The following is a 27899-nucleotide window of genomic DNA, read 5'->3' on the forward strand; positions in this document are numbered from 1 at the left end:
ACACTACTATGGATTTATGACTTTACAACCATGTCAACGTATTTATATAACTATTTCTTACAAAATATTTAAAACTTATATCTTGTTATCCGGTATTAATCCTCTTAGTGGATTCAAAGCAGATGTGTGGAAAAATGACAGCTCCAGATTAGATTTTTATATGCCTGAGGAAACCAACAAAATAAAATCCCCACATTCTTGACATGTCCAGTGTCTCAGTGAAATTTGGTGCATGAGTATAATTTTTTGTTGAATATTGAAATAAAGACCACATTTGGGGAAGTAGAAGATATTTGGGGAGATAGAAGAGAGAGGCTGTAGAGTATATAAGGCTTCAAAGTGACCTTCATTTACTCATTTCTGTTTTCTTTAGTAGGGATTCAAATTTAATTCCCAGTCTTGGGATATACAAATGCACAAATTACTGTGATTAGATTTGTCTGTTTTAAATTAAGAAAAGCTTGCTTTACAGAGACATACATGGAAACCAGCAGCCCCAGCATGGATTACATTAATGTATAGAAAAGAATGAAACAGGTGAGTTCACCAACATTGCAATCAACATGGGCCAAATTGTTCCAAGTGCTTTTTTTCCTGAACAGTTCAGTTTTTATTTCTTCTTGTTCCCAAAACTGTGGATTACATGTGTGTGTGTTTATTTTCCCTCTGAGGTGGTGCCTTAAAAGCAAAGTAAAATTATTTCAAATATCACTTATTGCCCTTTTGATGTGGACATAAAAGCTTGGAGTTAACACCTGTACTTACATATGTAACCATGTATTCCATGGATAAAAATTTAAAATGAGTGTATAGCTAGAAGTATAGTTACTGAAAAAGTCAATTATAATTCAAATTCATCACAATTTAAATATTTATTGTACTGCTTGAGTTTTATGTAGTTCAAACCTTTGATGGATGGGGGGGGAATATTCTGCATTTGGAGACAGAAAAATGTAAATATAAGGAGAAAAGCTAAGCTTTAGTTTTTTGTTTTGTTTTTGTTTTTCATTTTACAATCAGCTATACAATGTCCTTTCAGCACTTTATCTCTGGGAGAGCATGTTGTGGCAGGCAGCTAAGCACCACCAAGCAGCCATTCACTTGCTCTCACATGGCGGGATGGGGGAGAGCATTGAAAAAAGGTAGAAGTGTGAGAACTTGTGGGTTGAGATAAGGACAGTTTAAAAAGAAAGGGAAGAACTAGAATTAAATAAACAAAACCACGAGATGCACAACACAATTACTCACTATCAGCCAACTGATGCCCAGCCAGTCCCCAGGCAGCAGCAGCCACTCTGCCCTGGCCAACTCCCCCCATTTTGTTGTTCAGCATGATGCAGCATTGTATGGGACATTGGCCAGCTTGGGTCAGCTGTCCTGATTCTGTCCCCTCCCAGCTCTCTCTTCTTGGGGCTTGGCATGACTGCAGGCAGATGCCAAAGGCCTAACGAATGGTCCTTGCCCCGGCACTGCTCACATGTGGGGCTCCAGCTCAAGGAGGCAGAGCTGGGACAGGCAGAGGCTGCTCATCGAATGGATAGTGCTCCTTGCTGCTGAGTTTTACTACAAGGTTGACTTTGCTGCAACCCGAAAAAGTTCCTACAACTTTTCCAGATGTATGCAAGTTTTCAAATACTTAGCACTGACATCCTGGGCCAGCTCTGATGGTATCAGGGAGGCTGAGCAGCTCCATCAACACTGCAGCCTGGATGTGTTTTTGTAGCAAACCACACCATGGTGTGCATGGCACAGCTGTCTCAGGTCACAACACTGGAGCAGCATGGACTGGATCCCTCTTGATCCAGTCCATGAACCAAAACCAAAAATCTTTTCCAGGAGTGCCATAACACCCTCCACCATGAAGGGGAGGTTCAGACTCTCTCAAGAGGCCCAGAGACAAGATGGTGGCTTGGCATGGAGATATGCAGGCTGAGCAGCCTCATGTTGCCGTACTTGAGGCCTAGCTGCCAACTGCTCCATAGTCACCTTAATGCCTTGGCTTGCATCTTCACACACTGCAAAAAATGCTTTTGAATCATACTACAAAAACTATGATTCAGATAAAAAGACTGGAATTTAAAGCACTTTCTACTTGTTGATACATCTTAAGTATTTTCTTACTGAATTATCTGTTAGTAAAGGTCTCTAAACAGAAATTTTGTGTAAAACTAACAGTCACTAAGAGGAAATGTCTGTTGTTTCAAAAACTGTGTGAAAACTAATTCAAGAAGACTGGGAATTCATGAGGTGAAATACTTGCATTTCAGTTAAAGGTCTTCCACTATTTCACTCAATGATTACAAGATTGCTTCCAGGCATTCAATAAGTTAAGTAAGCAATATACTTTCTCAGCCTAATACATTTTTTCTGACTTTTTTGACAGCTATGTTTTCATACAGCTATGTGTCACCCTCACTGTGAAGAAGTTCTTTTGCATGTGCTCTATCTTGTGGCCATTAACCCTTGTCCTGTCCCCACAAACCACTGAAAAGAGGTTGGCCAAATCCCTTTGTCTCCCACACCTCAGGTATTTATACACATTGATGAGATTCCCTCTCAGTCTCCTCTTCTCCAGGCTGAACAGACCCAGGTCTCTCAGCCTCTCCTCAGGGGAGCTGCTCCAGGCCCCGTATCATCTCTGTGGCCCTCCGCTGGACTCTTCCAGGAGATCCCTGTCTTTTGGTACCGGGGAGCCCAGAGCTGGACACAGTACTCCAGGTGAGGCCTGACCAGGGCAGAGTAGAGGGGGAGGATCACCTCCCTTGACCTGTTGGCCACGCTCCTTTTAATGCATACCAGGATCCCAATAGCCCTCTTGGCCAACAGGGCACACTGCTGGCTCATGGTCAACCTGTTGTCCACCAGGACCCCCAGGTCCTTCTCAGAGCTCCTTTCCAGCAGGTCATCCCCCAGCCTGTACTGATACGTCTGGTTGTTCCTTCCCAGGTGCAGGACTCTACACTTGCTCTTATTAAATCTCATTTGGTTTCTTCCTGCCCATCTCTCCAGCCTGTCCAGGTCTCGCTGAATGGCAGCACAGCCTTCTGGCGTGTCAGCTGCTCCTCCCAGCTTTGTGTCATCGGCATACTTGCTGAGGGCAGACACTATTCCCTCATCAAGGTCATCGATGAAGATGTTGAACAAGACCGGACCCAGCACCGACCCCTGGGGAACACCGCTAGTCACAGGTCTCCAGCTGGACTCTGAGCCGCCAATCACCACCCTCTGAGCTTGGCCAGTCAGCCAGTTCTCAGTCCACCTCGTTGTCCACTCATCTATCCCACACTTTCTCAGCTTTGCTAGCAGGATGGCATGGGAGACAGACCTTGCTAAAGTCAAGGTAGATGACATCCACCGCTCTCCCGCAATCTACCCATCTGGTGATGCCATCATAGAAGGCAACGAGGTTGGTTGAGCATGACTTCCCCTTGGTGAATCCATGCTGACTACTCCTCATAACATTCTTCTCTTCCAATTGCTTGGAGATGGCATCCAGAACAAACTGTTCCAACACCAGGGACAGAGGTGAGACTGATTGGCCTGTAGTTTCCTGGATCCTCCTTCTTGCCCTTCTTGAAGACCGGAGTGACATTGGCTATCCTCCAGTCTTCAGGCACCTCACCCATTCTCCAGGACCTTTCAAAGATGATAGAGAGCAGTTTGGCGATCACCTCTGCCAGCTTCCTTAGCACATGTGGATGCATCCCATGGGAACCCATGGATTTGTGTGTGTTGAGCCCACTCAGACACTCCCGAACCACTCTCTCGTCAACCAGGGGGGAGCCCTCCATTTCTCAGACCCTTTGTCCTCCTGCCAGGGTTGAGGAGTCCTGGGGGGAAGTCCTTGAAGCAAAGGCTGAAGCAAAGAAAGCATTCAGTATCTCTGCCTTCTCGGCGTCTCCTATGACCAGGACACCGCCCTTGTTCAGCAAGGGACCCACATTATCCCTAGTCTTCCTTTTACTGTTTACATACTTAAAAAAAAAAAAAATCTTATTATTATCTTTTCTCTCTTTTGCAAGCCTCATCTCTAGGTGGGCTTTAGCCTTCCTTATTGCATCCCTGCAGGCCCTCACAACACTTCTATACTCCTCCCAAGAGGACAGGCTCTTTTTCCACATTTCATAGACCTTCTTCTTCCTTTTGATCTTATTGATGAGCTCCTTGCTCACCCACACAGGTTTCCTGCCCCCCTTCCCTGATTTCCTACTCTTCGGGATGCACCGATCCTGAGCTTGTAAGAAGTGCTGCTTAACTGTAGCCCAGCTCTCACAAGCACCCTTGCCTTCTAGCAAACTAGCCCATGAGATACTCCCAAGCAGGTCCTGGAAGAGGTTGAAGTTGGCTCTCCGAAAGTCCAGGGTAGCAATCCTGCTTTTAGCCTTACTTCTTCCACCAAGTTCCGTCTTTATTTACCCCATCTCATGTTCGCTGCATCCCAGGCTGCCCCCAACCTTCACATCCCTAACAAGCCCATCCCTGTTGGTAAGGACAAGGTCCAGAAGCACCCCCCACCTCGTCAGCGCCTCCACCACCTGTGTCAGAAAATTGTCCTCAATGCATTGCAGGAACCGTTTTGTAGGAGTGATTTATTATTATTATTATTATAATTCTGCTATCTGGAAATAAGACTTGGATATTGTGTCTCATTATTTTTTACCTCCACCTGTACACACTATACATGTAATAATACCCAGTCTTCTGAATGACTTTCAACAATAAGAACAGAAGTTCAGAAGTCCCTGAAAGTCCCTAAGACTTTTATTAAACTAATCCTAAAAAAAAAAAAAAAAAAAAAAAAACACCGGGGGGGGGGGGTTAAAATTATAATGTTCACCAAATGACTTGGGAATCAAAAACATTAAAGAAACTAATAGGATAATTCAGTATTAGATTTTGTCCTGGTTTCAGTTAGGACAGTTATTTTTCCTCCTAGTAGCTGGTAGGGTGCTATGTTTTGGATTAGGATGAGAAGAGTGCTGATAACATGCTGATGTTTTAATTGCTGGAGAGCAATGCTTACACTATGCCAAGGACTTTTCAGCTCCTCGCTCTGTCCTGCCAGCGGGCAGGCTGGGGGTGCAGCAAAAGCTGGGAGGGGACGAACCCAGAACAGCTGACCCAAACTGGCCAAAGGGGTATTCCATACCATCTGACGTCATGCTAAACAATATCTAGGGGTGGCTAACCGGGCTGGGGGGGCCGGCTGCTCGGGGTTGGGCTGGGCATCGGTCAGCGGGTGGTGAGCAATTGCATTGTGCATCACTTGTTTGTACATATTATTATTATTATCATTATTATTTTCTATCTTAATAAACTGCCTTTATCTCAACCCACAGGCTTCACTTTCCCGTTTCTCTCCCCCATCCCAGAGAGGGAGGGGGGAGGGTGAGCGAACGGCTGTGTGGTGTTTAGCTGCCAGCCGGGTTAAACCACAACAGCTCTTTTGGCGCCCAACGTGGGGCACGAAGGGTTGAGATAACGACAGATCTAATCAAAATGTTGATTGCTTTAATATCAAGTCTGCTGTGCCTGTATTCCAAACTGAATTTTATAGCACGTTACTTGCTGTATGTGATCCCTGTCGTGCTGTTTATCCTCTCCGGGCCCTGGTTTAAGATCGTTATGGTACTGTGCTGTGTAGCAATAGCTTACGATATGATGAAATATCTGGCCATGACTCTAACTTGGTATTTGTACGCAGCACTGTCGTCGACTCTGTACTTTGGAAACTATATCTCGGAAACTATTAACAATTACACCTACTGCCTTTTTCCATCAGGGAGCCAGTCTGTGAAGGGGACAGGGAAAGATATTTTTCCTTACTTGTTCACTCTCCCTTTCTCCTTCAGCACCCTCTTATCCCCCGAGCTAGTTACGATAGTTCTCCAAGATGTTGAATATCCTTGGGATACTCAGACCAGCATGTTCTTGTTGTTATGTCTCTTGAATGCGCTTCAGGTTTTGTTCAAGGTTAAACAACTACTTAGGAATCTCATGCAGAGATCTGTCCTGAGGCGGGATAATTGTGTGTGGCAGGGAGTGTGGGAGGATATGGGCAGGTGGCTAGAGCAGTGGGCACCTCCGATGTTTTGTAGATTCACCCCTGAACAACTGCAAAATCCTAAAAAACTGGTAGAATGCTTGCAAAAAGAGTGTCATGACTCTGGCAGTTCCAAAGTGACACAACTCACTGTAGCATGTTGGGGCCTGGCCTGTGCCTATCGAGCTGCAATTGATGCTACTATGAACCAAGTGACAGACCCTGCAGCCGCTCCTGCAGCCACCCCAGCTCCTGCTCCTGCAGCCGCTCCAGCTCCTGCTCCTGCAGCCGCTCCTGCAGCCACCCCAGCTCCTGCTCCTGCAGCCACTCCTGCAGCCACCCCAGCTCCTGCTCCTGCAGCCACTCCTGCAGCCACTCCAGCTCCTGCTCCTGCAGCCGCTCCTGCAGCCACCCCAGCTCCTGCTCCTGCAGCCGCTCCAGCTCCTGTTCCTGCAGCCGCTCCTGCAGCCACCCCAGCTCCTGCCCCAGCTCCTGCTCCTGCAGCCACTCCTGCAGCCACCCCAGCTCCTGCTCCTGCAGCCGCTCCAGCTCCTGCCCCAGCTCCTGCTCCTGCAGCCGCTCCTGCAGCCACCCCAGCTCCTGCTCCTGCAGCCGCTCCAGCTCCTGCTCCTGCAGCCGCTCCAGCTCCTGCAGCTCCAGCTCCTGCAGCTCCAGCTCCTGCAGCTGCTCCAGCTCCTGCAGCTCCAGCTCCACCTCCTGCAGCCGCTCCAGCTCCTGCTCCTGTAGCTGTTCCAGCTCCAGCTCCTGCAGCCGCTCCAGCTCCTGTGGCTGGGCCAGAGAAACGAGCTGTAGCAGTGCAAGTTGCCCCTGCAGGGGGTGTTCCAACCCCTGTGGCAGACCCTGTGGTTGGGTCAGAGAAACGAGCTGTAGCAGTACAAGTTGCCCCTGTAGACAAGGTGAAAAAATGGTATAGAGACTCAGGTCGTTTAGAACGCAGAGAGTCTTCTGCTAGGTCTAGGTGTAGAGAAGACGAGGTCGGACTATCAGAGGAGCAGGAGGATGAAGATGGGGATGTTGAAAAATCAACAGTAGTTACCCGAAACCTATACCAGCGTGAGCTACGAGATGTGCGAAAAGATTTTGGTCGCTGCATAGGTGAGCAGCTTGTCACCTGGCTGCTCCGGTGCTGGGATACTGGAGCCAATTGTGTGGAATTAGACGGCAAGGAAGCCAGGCGGCTGGGATCCCTTGCTAGAGATGCAGGCATTGACAAAGCAATTGCAGATGGAGCACGATCTCACAGCCTCTGGAGGCGTCTCCTGTATGCTGTAAGGGAAAGGTTTCCCTACAAGGAAGAACTTGTATGTCTGCCAAGCAAGTGGACCACTATGGAGAAGGGAATCCAGTACCTGAGGGAATTAGCCGTACGGGAGGTGATTTATGAGGACCCAGACAATGGACCCACAGATCCAGATGGACCCACAGATCCAGATGAAGTCAGGTGTACTCGACCCATGTGGCGGAAGTTTGTACGGAGTGCACCATCATCATATGCCAGCTCATTGGCAATAATGGCCTGGAAAGAGGATGAGGAACCCACAGTGGGTGATGTGGCTAAACAACTCCGGCAGTACGAAGAAAGCCTCTCCTCTTCCCTACAGGCCTGCGTCTCGGCTGTGGAGAAACTTTCTGAAAGCGTCCATCAACTAAAAGAGAATACTTTGGATAAACTCTCTGAAGAGGTCCAGCAACTTAAAGAGAGTTTATTTTCCTCCCCTCCTGTACAAACCAATGTCTCTGCTATTAGGGGTAAGCGCTCATCCGTGCAAGGAAGACGATATGGTGGATACACACCTCGGGCCATCCTGTGGTTTTACCTACGTGACCATGGAGAGGACATGAGAAAATGGGATGGAAAATCCACTGCGACCCTAGAGGCACGGGTATGTGAGTTGCAAAAGAAAACAATTGGGAAAAAGGGGGTCTCTGAAAAGTTTGCTGCTCCAACTTCCAGCAGGCAGTCCTTTAAACACAGGAATGAAGATTCTGACGAGGATTAGAGGGGCCCTGCCTCCAGCCAGGGGGAGGAAAGGGACAATCGAGTTTATTGGACTGTGTGGATTCGATGGCCTGGCACATCAGATGCACAGAAGTATAAGGCTTTAGTAGACACCGGTGCACAATGTACTCTAATGCCATCAAGCTATAAAGGGCCAGAGCCCATCAGTATTTATGGAGTGACGGGAGGATCCCAGCAATTAACTGTATTGGAAGCTGAACTGAGTCTAACTGGGAATGAGTGGCAAAAACACCGTATTGTGACTGGCCCGGATGCTCCGTGCATCCTTGGCATAGACTATCTTAGAAAAGGATATTTTAAGGACCCAAAAGGGTTCCGCTGGGCTTTTGGCATAGCTGCCTTAGAGACAGAGGGCATTGAACAATTGTCTACCTTGCCCGGTCTCTCAGAGGACCCTTTCGTTGTGGGGTTGCTGAGGGTCGAAGAACAGCAAGTGCCAATTGCTACTACAACTGTGCACCGGCGGCAATATCGCACCGACCGAGACTCCCTGATTCCCATCCATGAGCTAATTCGTCAACTGGAGAGCCAAGGAGTGATCAGCAAGACTCATTCACCTTTTAATAGTCCCATATGGCCAGTGCGGAAGTCTAATGGGGAGTGGAGACTAACCGTGGACTATCGTGGCCTGAATGAGGTCACACCACCACTGAGTGCTGCAGTGCCGGACATGCTAGAACTCCAGTACGAACTGGAATCAAAGGCAGCCAAGTGGTACGCCACAATTGATATCGCTAATGCATTTTTCTCCATCCCTCTAGCAGCAGAGTGCAGGCCACAGTTTGCTTTTACTTGGAGGGGAGTCCAATATACTTGGAATCGGCTGCCCCAGGGGTGGAAACACAGCCCTACAATTTGCCATGGACTGATCCAGTCTGTGCTGGAGCAGGGGGAAGCTCCTGAACACCTGCAGTACATCGATGACATCATTGTGTGGGGTAACACAGCAAAGGAAGTTTTTGAGAAAGGGAAGAAAATAATCCAAATCCTTCTGAAGGCCAGTTTTGCCATAAAACAAAGTAAAGTTAAAGGACCTGCACGAGAGATCCAGTTTTTAGGAATAAAATGGCAAGATGGACGTCGTCAAATCCCAATGGATGTGATCAACAAAATAACAGCTATGTCTCCACCAACTAGCAAAAAGGAAACACAAACATTCCTAGGTGTCGTGGGGTTTTGGAGAATGCACATTCCAAATTACAGTCTGATTGTAAACCCGCTCTACCAAGTAACCCGTAAGAAGAATGATTTTGAATGGGGCCCTGAGCAACGACAAGCTTTTGAACAAATTAAGCAGGAAATAGTTCATGCAGTAGCCCTTGGGCCAGTCCGAACGGGACCAGATGTAAAGAATGTGCTCTACACCGCAGCCGGGGAGAATGGCCCCACCTGGAGCCTCTGGTAGAAAGAACCTGGGGAAACTCGAGGTCGACCCCTAGGGTTTTGGAGTCGGGGATACAGAGGATCTGAGGCCCGCTACACTCCAACCGAAAAGGAGATATTGGCGGCATATGAAGGAGTTCGATCTGCTTCGGAAGTGGTCGGTACTGAAGCACAGCTCCTCCTGGCACCCCGACTGCCAGTACTGGGCTGGATGTTCAAAGGAAGGGTCCCCTCTACACATCATGCAACTGATGCTACATGGAGCAAGTGGGTTGCACTGATTACTCAGCGGGCTCGAATAGGAAACCCCAGTCGTCCGGGAATCTTGGAAGTGATTATGGATTGGCCAGAAGGCAAATACTTTGGGATGTCATCAGAGGACGAGGTGGTCCGTGCTGAGGAAGCTCCACTGTACAACAAGCTACCAGAAAATGAGAAGAGATATGCCCTGTTCACTGACGGGTCCTGTCGCATTGTGGGAAAGCATCGGAGATGGAAAGCTGCTGTATGGAGTCCTACACGACGAGTTGCAGAAGCTGCTGAGGGAGAAGGTGAATCGAGTCAATTTGCAGAAGTAAAAGCCATCCAGCTGGCTTTAGATATTGCTGAACGAGAAAAGTGGCCAGTTCTCTACCTATACACTGATTCATGGATGGTAGCAAATGCCCTTTGGGGGTGGTTACAGCAATGGAAACAGAACAACTGGCAGCGCAGGGGCAAACCCATTTGGGCTGCTGCATTATGGCAAGATATTGCTGCCCGGGTAGAGAACCTGGTTGTAAAGGTACGCCATGTAGATGCCCATGTGCCCAAGAATCGGGCTACTGAAGAACATCAAAACAACCAGCAGGTGGATCAGGCTGCCAAGATTGAACTGGCTCAGGTGGACCTGGACTGGCAATATAAGGGTGAACTATTTGTAGCCCGATGGGCCCATGAAACCTCGGGCCATCAAGGCAGAGATGCAACATACCGATGGGCTCGTGATCGAGGGGTGGACCTGACCATGGACACTATAGCACAGGTCATTCATGATTGTGAAACATGTGCTGCAATCAAGCAAGCCAAACGGTCAAAGCCTCTTTGGTACGGGGGACGATGGCTGAAATATAAATATGGAGAGGCCTGGCAAATTGATTACATCACACTCCCTCAAACCCGCAATGGTAAGCGCCACGTACTTACAATGGTGGAAGCAACCACTGGGTGGCTGGAAACATATCCTGTGCCCCATGCCACTGCCCGAAACACTATCCTGGGCCTTGAAAAGCAAGTGCTATGGCGACATGGCACCCCAGAAAGAATTGAGTCAGACAATGGGACTCATTTCCGAAACAACCTTATAGATACTTGGGCCAAAGAACATGGTATTGAGTGGGTGTATCACATCCCCTATCACGCACCAGCCTCCGGTAAAGTTGAGCGATACAATGGACTGTTAAAGACTACACTGAAAGCAATGGGTGCTGGGACATTCAGAAATTGGGACACACATTTGGCAAAGGCCACCTGGTTAGTCAATACTAGGGGATCTGCCAATCGAGCTGGACCTGCCCAATCAAACCTGCTACGTACAGTAGAAGGGGATAAAGTTCCTGTAGTGCATGTAAGAAATATGCTAGGTAAAACAGTTTGGGCTACTCCTGCCTCAGGAAAAGGCAAACCCATTCGTGGGATTGCTTTTGCTCAAGGACCTGGATGCACTTGGTGGGTAATGCAAAAGAATGGGGAGGTCCGGTGTGTACCTCAAGGGGATTTAATACTGGGTGAGAATAGCCCATGAGTTGAGATGTATTATGTTAATTATTATATAATACTGTGTGTCATCACTACCATAGATGAAAATAGTGATTAACTAGAATGTATTGGAAAGAGTGTAACCTGAGCATGACATAAATGGTATGGAATAAGGGGTGGATATATGTCCTGGTTTCAGTTAGGACAGTTATTTTTCCTCCTAGTAGCTGGTAGGGTGCTATGTTTTGGATTAGGATGAGAAGAGTGCTGATAACATGCTGATGTTTTAATTGCTGGAGAGCAATGCTTACACTATGCCAAGGACTTTTCAGCTCCTCGCTCTGTCCTGCCAGCGGGCAGACTGGGGGTGCAGCAAAAGCTGGGAGGGGACGAACCCAGAACAGCTGACCCAAACTGGCCAAAGGGGTATTCCATACCATCTGACGTCATGCTAAACAATATCTAGGGGTGGCTAACCGGGCTGGGGGGGCCGGCTGCTCGGGGTTGGGCTGGGCATCGGTCAGCGGGTGGTGAGCAATTGCATTGTGCATCACTTGTTTGTACATATTATTATTATTATCATTATTATTTTCTATCTTAATAAACTGCCTTTATCTCAACCCACAGGCTTCACTTTCCCGTTTCTCTCCCCCATCCCAGAGAGGGAGGGGGAAGGGTGAGCGAACGGCTGTGTGGTGTTTAGCTGCCAGCCGGGTTAAACCACAACAGCTTAGGAAAATATTTTGTTATTCTCTGTAACATGTTAGAAAAAAATCTGGAATATAAATAGTAAGATGTCATTAAAGATGTCATATGTAAATAACAATCCATTATGGTAAAAATAGACTACACATTCATAAACAATAGGACTTCCATGTAAATCTTAAATGGCATGTAAAGAAATGTCTCTGCAAGCTGATCCTCTGCAATATGTTTTACTAGTTTATCTGTAACCCTGGAATATAACATGATTATCGTTGACAAGCATTGCGTAAATCTACAATGACCCTTATAAAATCAGGCATTTCACTTAAATATATCCATGGTTTATCTAGGTGACATTTATGTTCACTGCATCTTTTAATAAACTTTAACCTGAAAATACTTGTAATATGTTTGGTGATAATGCAGCTTTTCCAATAAAAAGCTGAGCTGTAAGTGAAAGATTTAACACTTCCCTGTCTCAGTCTGACCTGATCCACCAATAAATGGGACACTTTTGATGAAATATAAATGTCTTGTATACATTTAAATAATATATAAAAATATATAAAAATATATTATATATATACATACGCATATACATAGGTATGGTAGGACTTTAGGTCCCAAACTCCGGGTACTCTTATATGAGGGACCATCAGCAGCTCTCCTGATACTCTTTTTGGGCCTTGTCATGCTTCATCACTGATGGGCTGTTAATGGATTAAAGTCTGTGTGGCTCCACAGACTTTACATGGAAATAGGAAAGTACAGTAAATTTTGGTACACCCACAAAATCTGTTTGTATACAGGCAGTTTTGAAATTAAAGTGTTCTCTGTCCTTCTTGGCCTAATATAATACAGGCCCCCTTTCCTTACCATATTTCTCACAATCATGTTCTGTGTCTGGAGTCTGCTTCATGAAGCTGCCTCTTTTTAAGACTGATTTTTGGGGGAGCTATCCAGAGGCAAATGTTCTTGAAATAAAACAGCTTCAAAAAGAGACAAGAGACTTTTTAGAAACTTTGGACCATTTCAGACTTAAAAACTGTTTCCTCAAGCGTTATGAATCCACGGCACCGTCCATTATTTCTCCAACTAGTGCCATTCTATTTTTAAGTACTACGGTAGTGTCAGGCATTAGAATGAACCAAAGGCAAGGTAATCATAAATAAAATAAATAAATACAAATAATATAAAATACAAACAAAACCTATATATATATATAGAATATGTTTTCAGGAAATCTTTCAGAAATAGTGTTCCAGGGTAAGCACTAATTAAATGTGTTTTAGTGATTTTTTTTTTCCCATTGTGATATATATTTACGAGAAACTAGCTGTCTTGTCTTTGCTGAGCATTTAGGTATTACTGGAAAATGCGTTGGCAAGCCGTGATCTTGTAAACACCGTGGGAAGCCTAGGATACGCTTTTTAGGCTTGTACGTGACCGTGAGAAAGCATTTGATCCGCATGTAAAACCCAAGGGCAGGGCCGGAGAGCCAAGCCTCCTTAATGTCAGAGCACGTGTTGTTTGAGTTAAGCCCAGAGAGCCGCTGCCACCTTAAATTTCTGCCTTCGCAAGAAAACCTCCTGTAACTACAGCGGCGCTTCGCTTCAGTATTTGCCCTTCCGTTCCGCCGCCAGCGGAGTGCCGAGGCCGGGCGGGGGCTGCTGGGGGCTGCTCGTGACGCACGAACGCGACACCGCGACCCGGCCCCGCTCCCTCCCCGCCCCTTCCTGCCCCGGGGGCGGTGGCGCTCCCCGCCCGCTCCCGCCCCGCTCCGGGGGGCAGGGTAGGGCCGGGTGCTACTCTCCGGCGACGAGGAGCGGAGCAAGGACTGGTGCGGGAGCGTGTGAGGTAAGCGTGTGAGGTAAGCGTGTGCCCACCCGCGTGGGGTTTGTTCTGGGGGCTCCTGTAAGGTTTCTGGGCTTTTGTCATAGCGACGGGAATGGTCGTGAGGGCCACGTTTGGCTATTTGGGGATTGCGCAATGAGTGACAAAATGCCTCTCTTCTGCGGTAGCTCGTTGTTAGAGGTGGCGAAGCACCCCTTCGGGGAGGGGGTTACGGAGACGTCTTCCTGATGGCCGCTTGGGCAACCTGCGGGTGGCAGGCACGGCTCGGGCGGTGGTGGTCGCGCGGCTCGGCACGGCACGGCTCGGCACAGCACGGCTCTGCCCCGGTGCTGGCGCCGCCGACCCTTAGGATTGGGGTCCGCGAGGGGCCAGGCTGCTCGCTGTGCCCTGCCTTCTGGACAAGCTGTTTTGGTAACTTCAACGGGAAACAGTTTTTAATTCCATCACCCAAATGGTTTTTTAAGTATGCTGTGCTTCTAGAGTTAGGGTTAAATCTAACGCGGTGATCAAAAAAGTACCACAGAGCTACCTAGCTAGGGTGAACTAACGTGTGCTTTACAGATATTCAGTATTCTGTTTTTCAAATCCTAAACCTTCTCAGAAAGGGCCTGTTTTGGTATTTCAGTGACGCTGTGCATGATGTTAGTGCCTGGGGGTTTGTGTTAGTGTGATCACAGCAGTATCTTATGCAGCAGGGTAAGAAATGAAAGTGGTAGTCATGAACGAAGCCAGTATTATTTTCCAGATAAAAAGCAGAAGCTCTGCAGTTAAGTGAATTAAGATGCCTATAAATTAGTTGCGGCCTAGCTACAGACATGCATCAGGGTAAGTGAGATCTGGAAAATGAGAAGCTGTGTGATGCAGTTCTTAAACCAGAAAATGAACCATGGGTGTTCTGCCATCCATTAAAAAGGAACAGTCTCAGGCTGTTGTTCCCTTTCTGTTGTTCTCTGAACTGGAACTGTTTTGTTCCAATTTTGTTCAGAACCTGCATTTCCTTAATTGGCTTTCTAGAAGGTTTTAGCTGACCCCTATGTACTTGGGCTCAGATCTCCTGGGGAGGGAAAGCTGCTGTGCCTCGCACCTGGGTGCAGCTGAAGGCTGCTTCTGTGCCTGTTAGCATAACGCTGCAGGAAAGCAAGGAGCTGGTTGGGTGTATGCTGCCTTTGGGCTGTTGCAGCACTTTAGTGTGGGCTCTGAGAGCAGAAGGAAGAGCCTGGGAGCTCCCCAGGGTGTGGAGGAGGATGGGCAGCACTGACCCTAGACAGCGCTTGAGGTATCGAGGCCTCGTGGGCCCCTTCATCTTGTAAGTGCTGAGGCACGTGTGGCGCTTGGGGCTGGTGTCCCAGCAGTGCCCTGCTGTGGGCCCCCGAAGGAGCGGTCCCTTTGTGGGGTGGCTGGGCCCTGTCACTCGCATTTGACACTGAGGTGGCGGTGCTGGCTGTGCTGGGAGAGGTGGCCGACAGCCAGGTGATCCAGAGATGGCATTTCCTAGGGGCTGCTACTGGGACAGCTGCTTTGCGAGAAGTGCTCTCGGTTTTCCTGGTACTTGCTTCCTGCCAGGGAAGTGGCTTCATCTTTTGCCTGGGTAAAGCTGAACTGAGAAACATAACTCCTCTGGCAGGGGGAGGATATTTATATCTCCTCTGAGGCCAAAGCTGTAAGTTACTAGGGGAATCTCAGCCAAAACAGGACAAAGCTTTAGCAGAATGGTGAGGCTTTTCCCGGCATGTGTTCCCTTCCCTAACTCTGGCCCAGAATAGCCCCAGCAGGTGGGTGCTGGAGCCCCAGCCAGGTCCCCTTCTTGCCTGCCCTCCCACAGGGATGTGTGCGAGCAACAGGTGCCTCAGGTGGTACCATGGCATTTGAAGGACCCTTATAATCATAGCGTAATTTAGGTTGGAAGGTTTAAAGGTCATTTGGACCATCAGGTTCCTTCAGGCCTTTAGGCTTTTCAGGAAATGTATGCAGAGATACGCAGTTGCTGCTGCTGCTGGGATGCTGGAGCCAGGCTACTGCCTGCAGTGCATCTTGCTCTGGATTTATGTCCTGAATGGAGGTTGCTGCATGTGGCGAGGGATTAATGCAGCTACTATTTTTGTTGGTATATTGACGTAAACTAAAATTAATACAGTGATGGGTATCTATTTGCTGAAACTTTCTTTTAAGTCTGGAATTTTTTCTCCATTACAAAGAATTAGCATTCTTCCTTCTCTTGTATTAGCAAGGTACTTTTACTTTTCTCTGATCAGTAAATACGTTTCAGTGGTTGCTGCCTATATTTATTTAAAAACTGCTACTAGAGCTAGTACCACAGCAGTATGTAAAGCTCTTTATTAAACCAAAATGAAAATGTAGGCTTTGAATCACTGATCTTACGCTGCTCTGCATAACTGAGGCAGCTAGGGACCAAGGCATTGTTTTCAATGGAGCAATTGCCTTTTGTTACGTTTTCTTCACTAGTTGGGAATTTCCCTGTATGTAAGAAGGTGGCTGAACAGTAAATTGTGTAATATAATGGCAGAGAAAAATGAGTTTTTGTTCCTTGTTCCTTTGGTACTTCAGACTTTTTTGTTTGTTTGTTTCACAATCTTTTTAAACTAGTTGGATGAAAAGGAAGGTGTGACGGACAGTGTTGTGTTAATCTTGGTGGCTGAATCAAAAGCCGTAGAAGGAGTCAATAAAAAGTAATGGAAGAAAATATAATTCTATTTAAAAAATCTCTTTAGCATCATGTTGGATGAAATGGGGGTTGAGCTCTGTAAAGTCTTTATTGCTTTGCTATCTGCAGAGCACATTTCAACATTTTCTGAATCATATATTGCACAGACCATGTATGGCTGTAAAATAAATCATATGATTCTGTCCCTAGTTGCCCTTTATAAGGGTTCAGTTGTAATTCTTAATGTTTCACTGAAATTCAAGTACATGGAACATCTCACAGTGTAAACTGATAAAATGATCTTTTGCTAGTAAAATAACATTTTTAAAAATCATCTTGAATTCATGTATTCCTACAAGCCAGAAGTTCTGTCACCATATTTTAATATGGACATATATTAAGCATGCCACACTAGATTATCAACAGCGAGAACAAGGTTTAAGTTACGTACTTTAAATGTGTTCAGTTTTTTTTCTTTCAGTTTTAGATTAGATGCATAATATCCAATCATTTCATACTACTTTTTTTTAAAACGTTATTCATATGGGACTAAAATAAAAATGCATAAAAGTGTGATATTTTTGTTAGTAAGGTATGCTAGTACAGATGAAAAAGGATATTAAAAAAGAATGCTTTTAAAACTAATTATTAAACTAAGAGGATGTTGTGTCTAAGCTAGCAAGTGAGCTGGGTGCCATATCATCCCATGACCATTCATCCTCCTGGATACAACTTTTGCTGTGGGAGTCAGAAGCAGGAAGGAACGCTTTTCAGTTTCAGTTTAATTTCCAGCTTTGGATGAGCATCTTTGTTGAACTGAAATAATTGGAGGAACTGTAACGGACAAAATATATTACTAGGTTTTACTGTGTTTTTGTTTAACTCCTTTTGGAGACCCCGGAAGAGTAGAAAGAAAAAGACAAGCAGCTGGCCCTTTTCCTCCTGGCATTCTGCTGTGGATACCCATTTACCTGTGCAAGCCCACCTCTTACTATGTGTGGAGACAAAAAAAAAATAAAAATTCATGTGATACTTGGTAGTACCACTTCTAAAGTGGAATAGCATCAGCTGAGTAGGTGGCAGGTGTCACAGCTGCATATGGTTTTACCCAAGCAGGTTTTGTAGTCCACATCAATAATGAAACTAGTGGCTCTGAAATTACTGTTGCATTTGTTCATGAGTTGCCTGGTGGTTTTGGATAGCTGCACAATGTAGTCCTGCACTTCAATGAAATAACTGTACATCCTGATGCTTTCTGCTGAATTGAGGATGATTTCAGGATACACAAAGCATGAATGCAGCAGGCAAAGATAATTCAGATTAATTTTGTGATAGAGGCTTAACCTAGAAGGAAACTGAGATATTTAAAGTTATTTTAGCTTGTATTTATAATTCATCTGTCCCATATAATTTAGACATGCAAGTATCTTTGATCACTAATTTAAAACTGCATAATATCACACAAAAGTAATTCATTCAAAGAACAATAAATATGTTTTGTTTTGCAGAACAGTTATAAGCAGATACACAGCAATGCAAGGTGAGTAAAATATAAACCAAATGTCGTCTCTTGTCATATCAAAGACAATATGGTTTCTTCAGGGATGTTCAAGCAATATTAGCTTAGCTATAAGTTTGCCTAACTTATGATAGAAGTTTGAATGATTTAAGTTTGTAAATTTAATAATTTACAAAGTATGCAACTTACATTTTAAAATCTTAATTTCTGTTGTTAAGTAAAAAATAAATAAATTAATCATATTGAAATGCAGGATACTTCTGCTTACAAGCTGACCTTGTTACTTAATCCATAACTCTGAGTCAACGGGTGACGATTTAGCATGTTACATGCTAGAAGAACTTGGGAGAAAATGTTTTATGTAGTGAAGAATGGCTCATTAACCAGTTTGTTCTGTACAGGAGTGCAGCCTGTCAGTTTGCTGCCAGTTCTTTGCGTAGAGCCTTTTTGTAATAAATGAACATAAATGAACAAGGCCCCTTTGACCCAGACAGCAAGTGAGCTGACCCTGCTTGGCTGGGCTTTAGGTGACTTCCAGAGGTCCCTTCCAGGTTGAAATGTTTCTGTGATAGTGTGACATCATGACATCAAGGGTAATGCCTGTCTTTTTTCTGCCCTTTAAGGGTCAGAACTCTTTTAAGTTGTACTATCCTTCAATACACATATTTTGCATAAAATACAAGCTTATTATATAGTTTTTGCTATTCAGAAAATAGCTTAATTTTTATGTATCTACTTTGAAGAAGGTGGCAGCTTGGGGCTCTTTCCCCCTATGTGTAGGAGGAAATCACAACATATGTTGCATTCTTCCAGCACATAACCCTGCACCGGCACCTGGATTTGCAAATGTTGGCTATGCACAGGGAAATCAGGTCCCCTATGGCTATGCGCAGTATGCACCTGGGAATTTCCAAGGTAGGTTGCTTGGCTACAGATCTGCTGTTTCCTTAGGAGATAAGGATGGGGAGCAGGAGGTTTCACCAGAGCAACCATCTTTGATTTACTTTTCTAATATTAATTCTGTAGAGTTTCTGGTAACTTCTGTTTTACTGAAAGTCTTACGCTTTCCTTCTTGGTGTTAGTGTGTGCTGAGCAGTGCCAGTAGCGGAAGTTTAAAATGCTGGATGTTCTTCCTCACTAGTCACCAGTGGGAGTTTGTTAGGGAGGTGTCACTGGTGCAAAGCAACTAATGTATGGCAGCTCCTTGCTGATGATCAGATTTTTTAAATTAAAATGTTAGTTTATTTTTCTTCAGAAATCCAGAACTGAATAATTGTTTTCCTTTCACAGTTCTTCTGGTCATGTGGATCCTGTTCCTATCCTTTTGCTGTAATTTGCACGTATACTTTCATTTCCTTTCCACTTTTTCTATCTTATGTTCCACATTCAAAACACAGCACTTGTAAATAGTTTCTCATGTCCTGGCTGTTTTCTGAAGAACCAAATTACAATGAGCAATATCTAACAATCAAGCTTTCAAAGCATAAGTTATGGATAAAATGCAAAATATTTGGCTTAGGTTTCTGTGTTGTACAGAAGTTAAATCTTGTGTGTCTTGTAGCAAGGAAATCTGAGTTCTGCAAGTTCAGCTAGCCTTCAGCAAGGAATGAGCATGTGCTACCTGTACTACAAAGATCAAGGGAGCATATTTCTGTTCCAAATAATTGCAGACACACACTTACACAATGGCAGTGTGTGTGCAAGGCCTGTGCTCAGATGTACAGGGGAGTGTTTCATAAGGGTGGATCCTCACCTGGGGTGAGCGTTCCTGCTGGCTACAAGCTTTAAGCCACTGCTCTGTTTATCATCTGGCTTGTGGCCACAGCATCATCTTCCACATGTAATAGCCTATGTTTTGTAATGTATGAAACATTGGTGCTGAACTACTGGTGCTAAAGGTAAATCTACAAGTCAGCATCTCAAATTAGTTGTCTTTGTACAGCTCTACAAAAAGTATTCTTGGTGGTTTCTACTTGTTTCTGCATGCTTCTGAGTAAAATACAAAATTCCTCTGCATCTGATTGAAGGTCTTATCTGTCTACTCGGTAGGGAAAATCTACAGTTCCTGTTTCGTAACTTCCAGTAACGGCAGCGTCAGCTGCGCCAGCTGCAGGGAATGCAGCCGACGGGGCCCAGGGCCGCACCGCGCTGCGGGCGCCATCTGTGGGGCTGGGTGTTTACATGGCTGGGGCCTGCTGCGGGAGCGCGGCTTGGAGAGCGCTGCCTTGGCCCTCGTAGGCCCTGGAGCTTTTTCCTTCTTTGCTGTGCATCTCCTGCACGAGGGAGTTGTGGATTTCCCGAGTTTCGGGTGAGAATTCATTCAACAAGTGGGAACGTACTGGTTTTGGATTCATCTCATTTAGTTTTAAACTGGAGGTGAATTTTGCTGAAAGGGTGTTTCTTATCACATAAGTAGAAGGTGCTATTCTAGGAAAATTCTGTCTTAAAATTCCTCTGATATTTACAAGTTGTCAGTTGAGCAAATACTTTTCCTCTATTGTATTGTGTTGTCTTTACTTAGAAATAATCTTGTTTATTTATTTTAATTTTTTCTGTGAATAAAATTTCTGCTATATACAAGAGTAACACATTTATTTGTTTAACTTGTTTTTGTCTGGAGGGATTAGAACATCCCTGTCCATCATGACTTCCTTCATGAAGGTTACAGTATTCATAACTAAAATACATTGTAGGCGTGAGGACCATCATGCTTCAGAAAAGTAAACAAGTCTTTTTGAAAAAGATCCATGGTGCAGCAAGACCTAAGTTTCCTAACCGTATCTCTCCTTACACTTAGGTGGTGCTGGAGCAGGGCCCTATGGTTTCCAGGCACAGCCTATGGGAGGCCCACCTGGTCTGGGTGGTCCACCCATCCAGAACCAGCCCACCGCCAAGGACGGGACAATCTGGATGCCCATCCCTCCTCCTCCTCCCAACTGCCCTCCTGGGTTGGAATACCTCACACAGGTACCTGCAGCCTTCCTCCTTCCCCAGGGAACAGGTGGTCACCTGAGAAGCAGCCTACATCTGTGGGAAAGCTAAAGAACACACCTGCCTTTGTTGCATCTGTCTTTTGGGCTGCTAAGTAAGGCCTTTTGTAATGTGAGTGATGCACTTTTGAATGTGGCCTGTTACGGCCAGAGCACATTGTGGGGTACCTGTGCTCCTGCCAAGTGAGATGCTGAAGGGCAGGGGGCTTGGATGTATTATATGTCTTTCCTGTTTCTAAAGCTACTGTTCATGAGAAGTAATGCGATTTGGCAAGGTGTTTAGAACAGATACGTATAATGTGGGTACCTGTAGCACCTTAGAGGTGCTTGCTTTTCTGTGTGATGCTTTCTCAGACACTAGTCAAGCTTTACAAACTTAGAGAATGTTAATAGTAAAATGAGAATTGCTCCCATGTTGCAGGAGACATCACAGGATACACTCTTGTACTGTAAAAGCACGGTTTTTCTCATTACTGGGAACTTAATACCAATATATTGCCAGTTGGTCAAATTGCTCTAAAGGGGGGGAAAAAAGCTTACTGAGTTTCACTCAGCTGAGCAGTAGCTGAGCTTCTGCTCTAAAACTCCTGAATTTCATACTGGTGACTCCTGCTTTTCTCTGTACAAATTCCTGACGTAGCTATCTGGGATGTGTGGTGTGTGGGGATATGTCAGCCTCTGTGGCAATATTGAGCTACACCAAGTCCTGAAAGGAACACAGGCACGTTAATCCTGTGTGCTTGTAACAAGACCCGCTTGGGTAGAGCATCTACCATCTTCTGTGGTGCTCTGAAACACTGTTCTGCTCTACTGACAGAGGACAGGACAAGGAGGACATGAGCCATGTCCATAGCTTTGCCAGTAGATGATCAATCTTTAGGCAATGTATTGCTCTGTAAATCTGCATTCTGAGAAAAGCAACAACAATGCTTCTTAAAACTGGATTTCTCTTAGTTATAACTTGTTAACTGTTTATTCTGTTTCATTTTTCAACCATGAACAGATTGACCAGATATTAATTCATCAGCAAACCGAACTTCTTGAGAGTAAGTGAAAAGTGTTTATCGCAGAGAAAATATTTAAATCTAAGAGTCCCAAAAACTCTAAAGTTTAGACTTTCTTTGTCTAGACTTTCTTTCTTTCTTTGATGTCAGCTTACTTGTTTAAAATAGATTTTGTTTCATGGATTGCTCCCTCTCTCTTTCCTGCCTCTTACCTGTCTTAATTCCCACAGAACTTGAGGAGGAGAGGAGGAGAGAAGAAAACAGGAGGGTAGAAAAAGACTTTAAACTGGTTCTATAGCTTAAAAGATGCACAGCAATGTGGCTGAGTAATCTTTGTAACCAGTTATAGCTGAAATCACTAATCTCCCATGCTATTCATTCATGATTTCAGCTTTCCTCTCTTCCCTACTTAAAGATCTTTTTACGTCTCCTCTTGCCCCATCTAATTCTTCTAATTCTTTGGGCTGGCATGCTGCTCCAATTCCATTTCCAGGCAATCTTGCTCTTTTAGTGAATTGAACTACTTTCCTTCTGTCATTCTGTTCACTTCAAGGATATCAAAGTCGTGTTATCAGTGTCTTTCAAACAGAAGAAATGAAATGGACTTTCCATCTCAGCTGACACCTAATGTTGCTGCTTTTGCTTTCCATAATGCTTCAAGGGTACTTTTATTTTTTGGAGAAATTAATCAAAATTCCAGTCTTGTCTCTTGCTATTTTCTATTTGTGCTGCTGTGAATCTTGGCTGTGAGGCCTTTTTGTGGCTTTCTCATTCTGAACATATTCCTGCCATCTGGAGCCCTTTTCTTGCTTCACCACTAAACTTAAGTCTTCCTAATTTTCACTCCTTCAGCTCTTCCCTAGGAATCTTCCATACCATTTGACTTAGTGGCAGTGTGCGCTCTGGCAGTGGGTGCCCGTGTCTGATGGGAGGGGAGCTGATGGACACTTCTATGCTCTTTCGATGTTGCCGCGTTCGTGGCAGCTTGTCCTCGCTGAAATTCTCTGTGGGGCTGGCCTGCTTGAGGGCCCTTTGCCAGTAGCTGCCTCTGACAGACTCTGAATGAGGCCTTCCCAAACAGTAGTGTAGGAGTAGCATGGTGGCTTTTCTTACTGTTTTTCACGCGGACACACCTAAGGAAATAACAGTTTTGTTACTGTTTTTCAGTTTTTCTTGGATTTGAATCAAACAACAAATACGAAATCAAGAATACGTTGGGGCAAAGGGTGTACTTCGCGGTAGAGGACACTGACTGCTGTACAAGGAACTGCTGTGGGCCATCACGACCTTTCACCATACGGATTATGGATAATCTGGGTCGTGAGGTGATTACACTGCAGAGACCCCTCAGGTGTTCGTCATGTTGTTTCCCCTGCTGCTTACAGGAGGTGAGTTGCTCCCTCAGTATAAGAGATGATTTTGTTTTTCATGTTAATAATTATGGGATGTTGCAACTTCTGAGGCCTCAAATCTGAGCCTACTCAGAGCTTTTACTGGTGGGTTTGTAGTAGCTGCATTCTGTGAGGTATTCACTAAATGCTTTCAGGATGTCCAGAGTATTTCCTTTACTAGACTTTGATTTTTCCACTGCAGACATGTAGCTTGTATGTTCTATAGCCTTAGGAGTATGCTCCTGCTTTCAGTGAAGGCAGAAGTTGCATTTGGATTTGCAATTTTGTAGTTTTTAAAAACATTCACAGAAAAACCCATGCATCTTCATTGGAAAGCTGGATTGTTGTGGAAAAATAAACTGTGCTGGTTTGCGTGTTATGTGGGTTTTTGTCTAACAAACATATCAAAGCATGAATGCTTCACATGGGGTTTTTCTTTCTCCTGTGAAGATAGAAATTCAGGCACCTCCAGGAACACCAGTTGGTTATGTTGTCCAGAACTGGCATCCCTGCCTACCCAAGTTCACTATTCAAGATGAGAGAAGAATGGATGTACTGAAAATTAGCGGCCCATGTGTTGTCTGCAGCTGTTGTGAGGATGTTAATTTTGAGGTATGCAATGCAAAAATTGTTTGTATATATCTTCTTTCAGATAGTAGTTTGACAATAGTTTGTTGATTCTCTTACTATCAGTCAGTTGTACTGTAGTATGTATTAAGTAAGGAAAACATAATATTTTAATGTTAATACAATCAATTCACTTCTAAGTAAGCCAGCCAGATTTACGGAAATGTCATCTTAAAGCCACTCATCAACGATCTGATTCCTTGTGATTGCACACAGATCTCTTAATGGATATATTTAAAGCAAAATCTTTTAAATCCATTATATTAGTTCCTAACAAAAAAGTTATTCTCAGTTGTATCAGCTGTTTATCAAAATGACTCTCTGCAACCACTCATTCAGTCATGTAATAATAATTCAGTAACAAGTAAATGAACATTATTTATACCCGAAACCTTGACTAGAATGAATGAAGAATTACAACTTTCATTTAAAAGTAAGGTATTGATGCATCAGTATTTTCATACAGATTAACTAGTAGATGCTAGTCTACTGCATTGTTTAAAGTGATGTTGCAAATCCTTGCTAAAGCAAATTTAGTATGATTTTATTTTGGGGATTAGTCTTTCATGTGATTCAGAACACAGGATACAATTTCAGGAAAAGGGTTAACCTCTGCTTTGGAACAGGAGAATGTAATTTGTTTGATTTTTTTTTCACTTGAGCCATTCCTGAGGTATGGTAGGAAAAACTAATTCACTCTCTTGGCTAAAAGACAACATTCCCAACGGGATTTGTGCATGCTTGCATGCAGTGGCTGTCCTCCAGTACCGTTAAAACATTGAACGTTGCAGTCAGATTTAGAATTAGATGTCTTAATTCAGACTGACTTTCTGATAGTCAGGGTTGTCTTTCTGGCTGCATTGCAGCAAATGGCTGCACTGCAGCAAATGGCTGCATTCAGTGACTGCGTTAATTTAAATAACACAACTTAAATATTTCATTTAGATCTATAATGAAAATAATTTGGGAGTATTGTGAATGATGGAATTGTTGCTTTTTTAAAATTGTTTATTAAACTAGGTGAAGACTTTAGATGAGATTTCTACCATCGGAAAGATTTCTAAGCAGTGGACAGGGTTTTTGAAAGAAGCATTTACAGATGCAGATAACTTCGGAGTTGCATTCCCAATGGACCTTGATGTAAAAATGAAAGCAGTCATGATCGGGGCTTGCTTTCTTATCGTAAGTCTGTAATTCACTAATCCTTGAATATGAACTGACTTTTCATCTCAGCGTTCAAACTGTGCTTGGTAAAGAGTTTGACTGAGCTTCTCAAAGTGAGTGAGGGTTTGTTGTGGACTTCCTGTGCACATAACTAACCCTGGAGGGAGCACGACAAAGAAGTATTTCAGATAATAGTCACAAAGTGCTAACTGTATTTAAGAACAGCTTCATATGTGTTGGGATTGAGAAATCCTGTAAAAGGAAGACTGCTTTACAGACTCTTTAGAGACAAGCATGTTTATATGGATGGTGAGACCAGAAAAGTGCAGATCAGCAATAGCCAAGAGACTCAACCAAAGCCAGAACAGATCACTTCAAAAGTGCACTGTTTCCATGTTGGCAGGACTCGAGAGGGAGAGGAAAGGTACATACACAGCATCTGCGTTGGGAAAGTTCTCACCAGTTTTTACAGTCCAGCTCATGAACCAGGTTTTCTTTAGCTGTGTGTTCAGGTGCTATGATGTATATGAAGAGTAGTGAGTACAAATGAGGACTCCAGACACAGAAAATGTGTTTATCCTCCTGCTTTCCTGTAAACTAAAGATAATGGCAATTATGATAGATTCCAGTTTGAGGTAAAATTGAAGAGACTGAGTCAGGCAGAAGGAAGACAGGATGGAAATCCTAAGGAAGTACAATTTCCGTTAGTGATAATTTAAAGTTTCCATCTGCAGCTTTCACCACATCTTTTTCTCTCTGTTGATGTCCTTTTACCTCTACAAGACACCCAGGGAGAGGGTCTGGAGAGGGGTACCCCCAGCTGCTTCTCATCATCTGAGGTTTCTGAGGGGAAGGTGCTTTGAGTATCTTGCAAATAACCACGAACTAAGAGCCAGATTTTAAAAATACTGTTTTTGTTTGCTTTTTGTTTTCTTCCTAGGATTTCATGTTTTTTGAGCGTATTGGTGATAACCCGCAGCAAACAGGAGTGTGGCAGTGAAATCTGGAACTTTTTATTTAGAAGGAAGAAAATAAACCACCCAGCTTTCCAGTGGATTGCAGAGCTCCCATGAGAATATGAAAAATGTATATCTTGTGCTTGTAATTATATTTCTATAAACTAAGAGCTTTATTGTCTAGCTTCTGTTTTTGTAATATAATTATATTAATTGTAGTATTAAAATAAGCACCCTTTGCCTGTACAGATAAATACTGTAGAGTATAACAATATATACCAACCTTTTTCCAAGAAATTTGGAATTGTTTATTAAAAATTCTTATTGTAATTCCTAAAAAAAAAAAAAAAAAAGAGGACTACTTTTTTTGTTCAATATTAACATAAGCAGTCAGCCTAATAAAGAGGTCCTTATCTTTTCCTATGTAGCCTTCTTTGATACTTTTGGCTTGGTGTTGATATTGTTGTTTCCAGCTTATCAAGTATATATGTTCAAAACAAAGTATTCAAAATGAACAGAGATATCAGAAATCATTGCAGGATTGTATTAATCTTGTGATGAATCAGCTGTCAAATATGACTCATTTAGTGTAACAGTTCCCTAATTTTTCTTGGCTGTTTTAAAACTTAAAGTTATGATTTTCAACAACAGAAGTTAGAAGAGACTGGAAACATAAATGCCTGAGGTTGCTTCCAGTTAATAATCCTCTAGTAATTGCCTTATGTTTTTTATTCTTTTTTCCTTGCGTCAGGGAAAAAAGAATAAAAGAGTAGTTTTACTTCACACAAGAATGTGCGCATAGCAGTTTTTGGGATCTAACTACAGGGAGAGGTTCTTGACAGTATTTTGAGTTGTATTCTAATTTTGTTAAAGATTTCTTTTGTTCAGGATTTTCAATTTACTGATAGCTCCTGGCCAGTCAAAGAGCAGAGGAGTGTCATTGCTGCTATGTACTGTGACTCTTAGATGTTCTAAGAATAGTATAAACCCATGATGACAATGTATACTGTTATGAAATTCTTTAAGATTGTCTATTATGCCATATTCAGTTTAACTTCTGCTGCTGACAACAAAATTCCTTGAATAGAGTGGTCTTTGAGAATTGTTGGAGATGGGCTTTGGTTAATTAGTGCTGTTCTTAGTTGTTCTGTGTCTCAGTTGTGCTGTTCCAGAAGGCCTGAAAGCACCATCAGCCCAACCTGCATGCAAAATTAGACAGAAACATTCACATACATCTCTGTAGAGCAGTATGAGAAGAATTTGAGAATGGAAACAGTTGTGAATGTCCAGCTTCACATCAAGATGTAGGAAAAATATGTATTGTAAGTAAGAAAGAAGTATGAGCTAAGCCTCCTAGATTTGCCAGATCTGCTATAAGAACAGGGAAGAAATTCCATAATCTGGAGTCTTGAAGGCATGCAGAGACCCCTAGACTAGGGGAGCTCTCCATCACCTGGATAGTTCTGATACTAGGTTCCACAGCTCTGAACCTTTTGCCTTGTTTCAGTCTGTCATGACACTGAAAATATTGCATGAGAAGTCCTAACTAAAGCTACCATGGGATAACTCTTTAGTTAACCAAATGGTATCTTACCACTGTCATAGTCATTTACCTTTTCCTAGTATACTGAAAAATTGTAACTCCTTAAATTTGTCAAGGGCTGCTGGGCACAGCTATATTCACTTGTGCATTTCTGACACTAGTTGTGCTAAGTGCAGAACAGATCATTCTTTGAGCGGTCTGTCTTCATTCTGGAGAACTCATAACAGCTTCCATACTTAGTAAATAACCAGACTCTAGAAATTCCCACTTTTCATCCATT

At 43.9% G+C, this 27899-nt stretch overlaps 1 protein-coding gene across 7 annotated transcripts; it reads left to right on the plus strand.

Moving 5' to 3' along the window:
- Positions 1-13504: 13504 nt before the first annotated feature.
- On the plus strand, positions 13505-26499 carry LOC118171462 (phospholipid scramblase 1-like). 7 transcript variants are annotated; one of them, XM_035334607.1, is made up of 9 exons: positions 13505-13701; positions 17934-17965; positions 18758-18859; positions 20742-20911; positions 21938-21980; positions 23106-23326; positions 23780-23941; positions 24977-25138; positions 26061-26499. In XM_035334607.1, the coding sequence occupies exons 2-9, from the start codon at positions 17959-17961 to the stop codon at positions 26118-26120; spliced, it is 927 nt and encodes a 308-aa protein (XP_035190498.1). In that variant the 5' UTR covers positions 13505-13701; positions 17934-17958; the 3' UTR covers positions 26121-26499. The 7 variants fall into 7 exon arrangements, with proteins under 7 accessions (XP_035190498.1, XP_035190496.1, XP_035190495.1 ...); XM_035334605.1 differs by lacking the exon at positions 13505-13701 and adding an exon at positions 13738-13766; XM_035334604.1 differs by lacking the exon at positions 13505-13701 and adding an exon at positions 13756-13779.
- Positions 26500-27899: the final 1400 nt, after the last annotated feature.

This window comes from Oxyura jamaicensis, chromosome 9 (assembly GCF_011077185.1).
Source record: "Oxyura jamaicensis isolate SHBP4307 breed ruddy duck chromosome 9, BPBGC_Ojam_1.0, whole genome shotgun sequence".
Classification (NCBI taxonomy): domain Eukaryota; kingdom Metazoa; phylum Chordata; class Aves; order Anseriformes; family Anatidae; genus Oxyura; species Oxyura jamaicensis.

Coding starts and splice junctions, on each gene's coding strand:
- LOC118171462 (XM_035334602.1), top strand. CDS start 14,921: ATGCTGCCTTTGGGCTGTTGCAGCACTTTAGTGTGGGCTCTGAGAGCA. Junction 21,981..23,105: donor GCAAACCGAACTTCTTGAGA/GTAAGTGAAAAG, acceptor ACTGTTTTTCAG/TTTTTCTTGGATTTGAATCA. Junction 23,327..23,779: donor TCCCCTGCTGCTTACAGGAG/GTGAGTTGCTCC, acceptor TCTCCTGTGAAG/ATAGAAATTCAGGCACCTCC.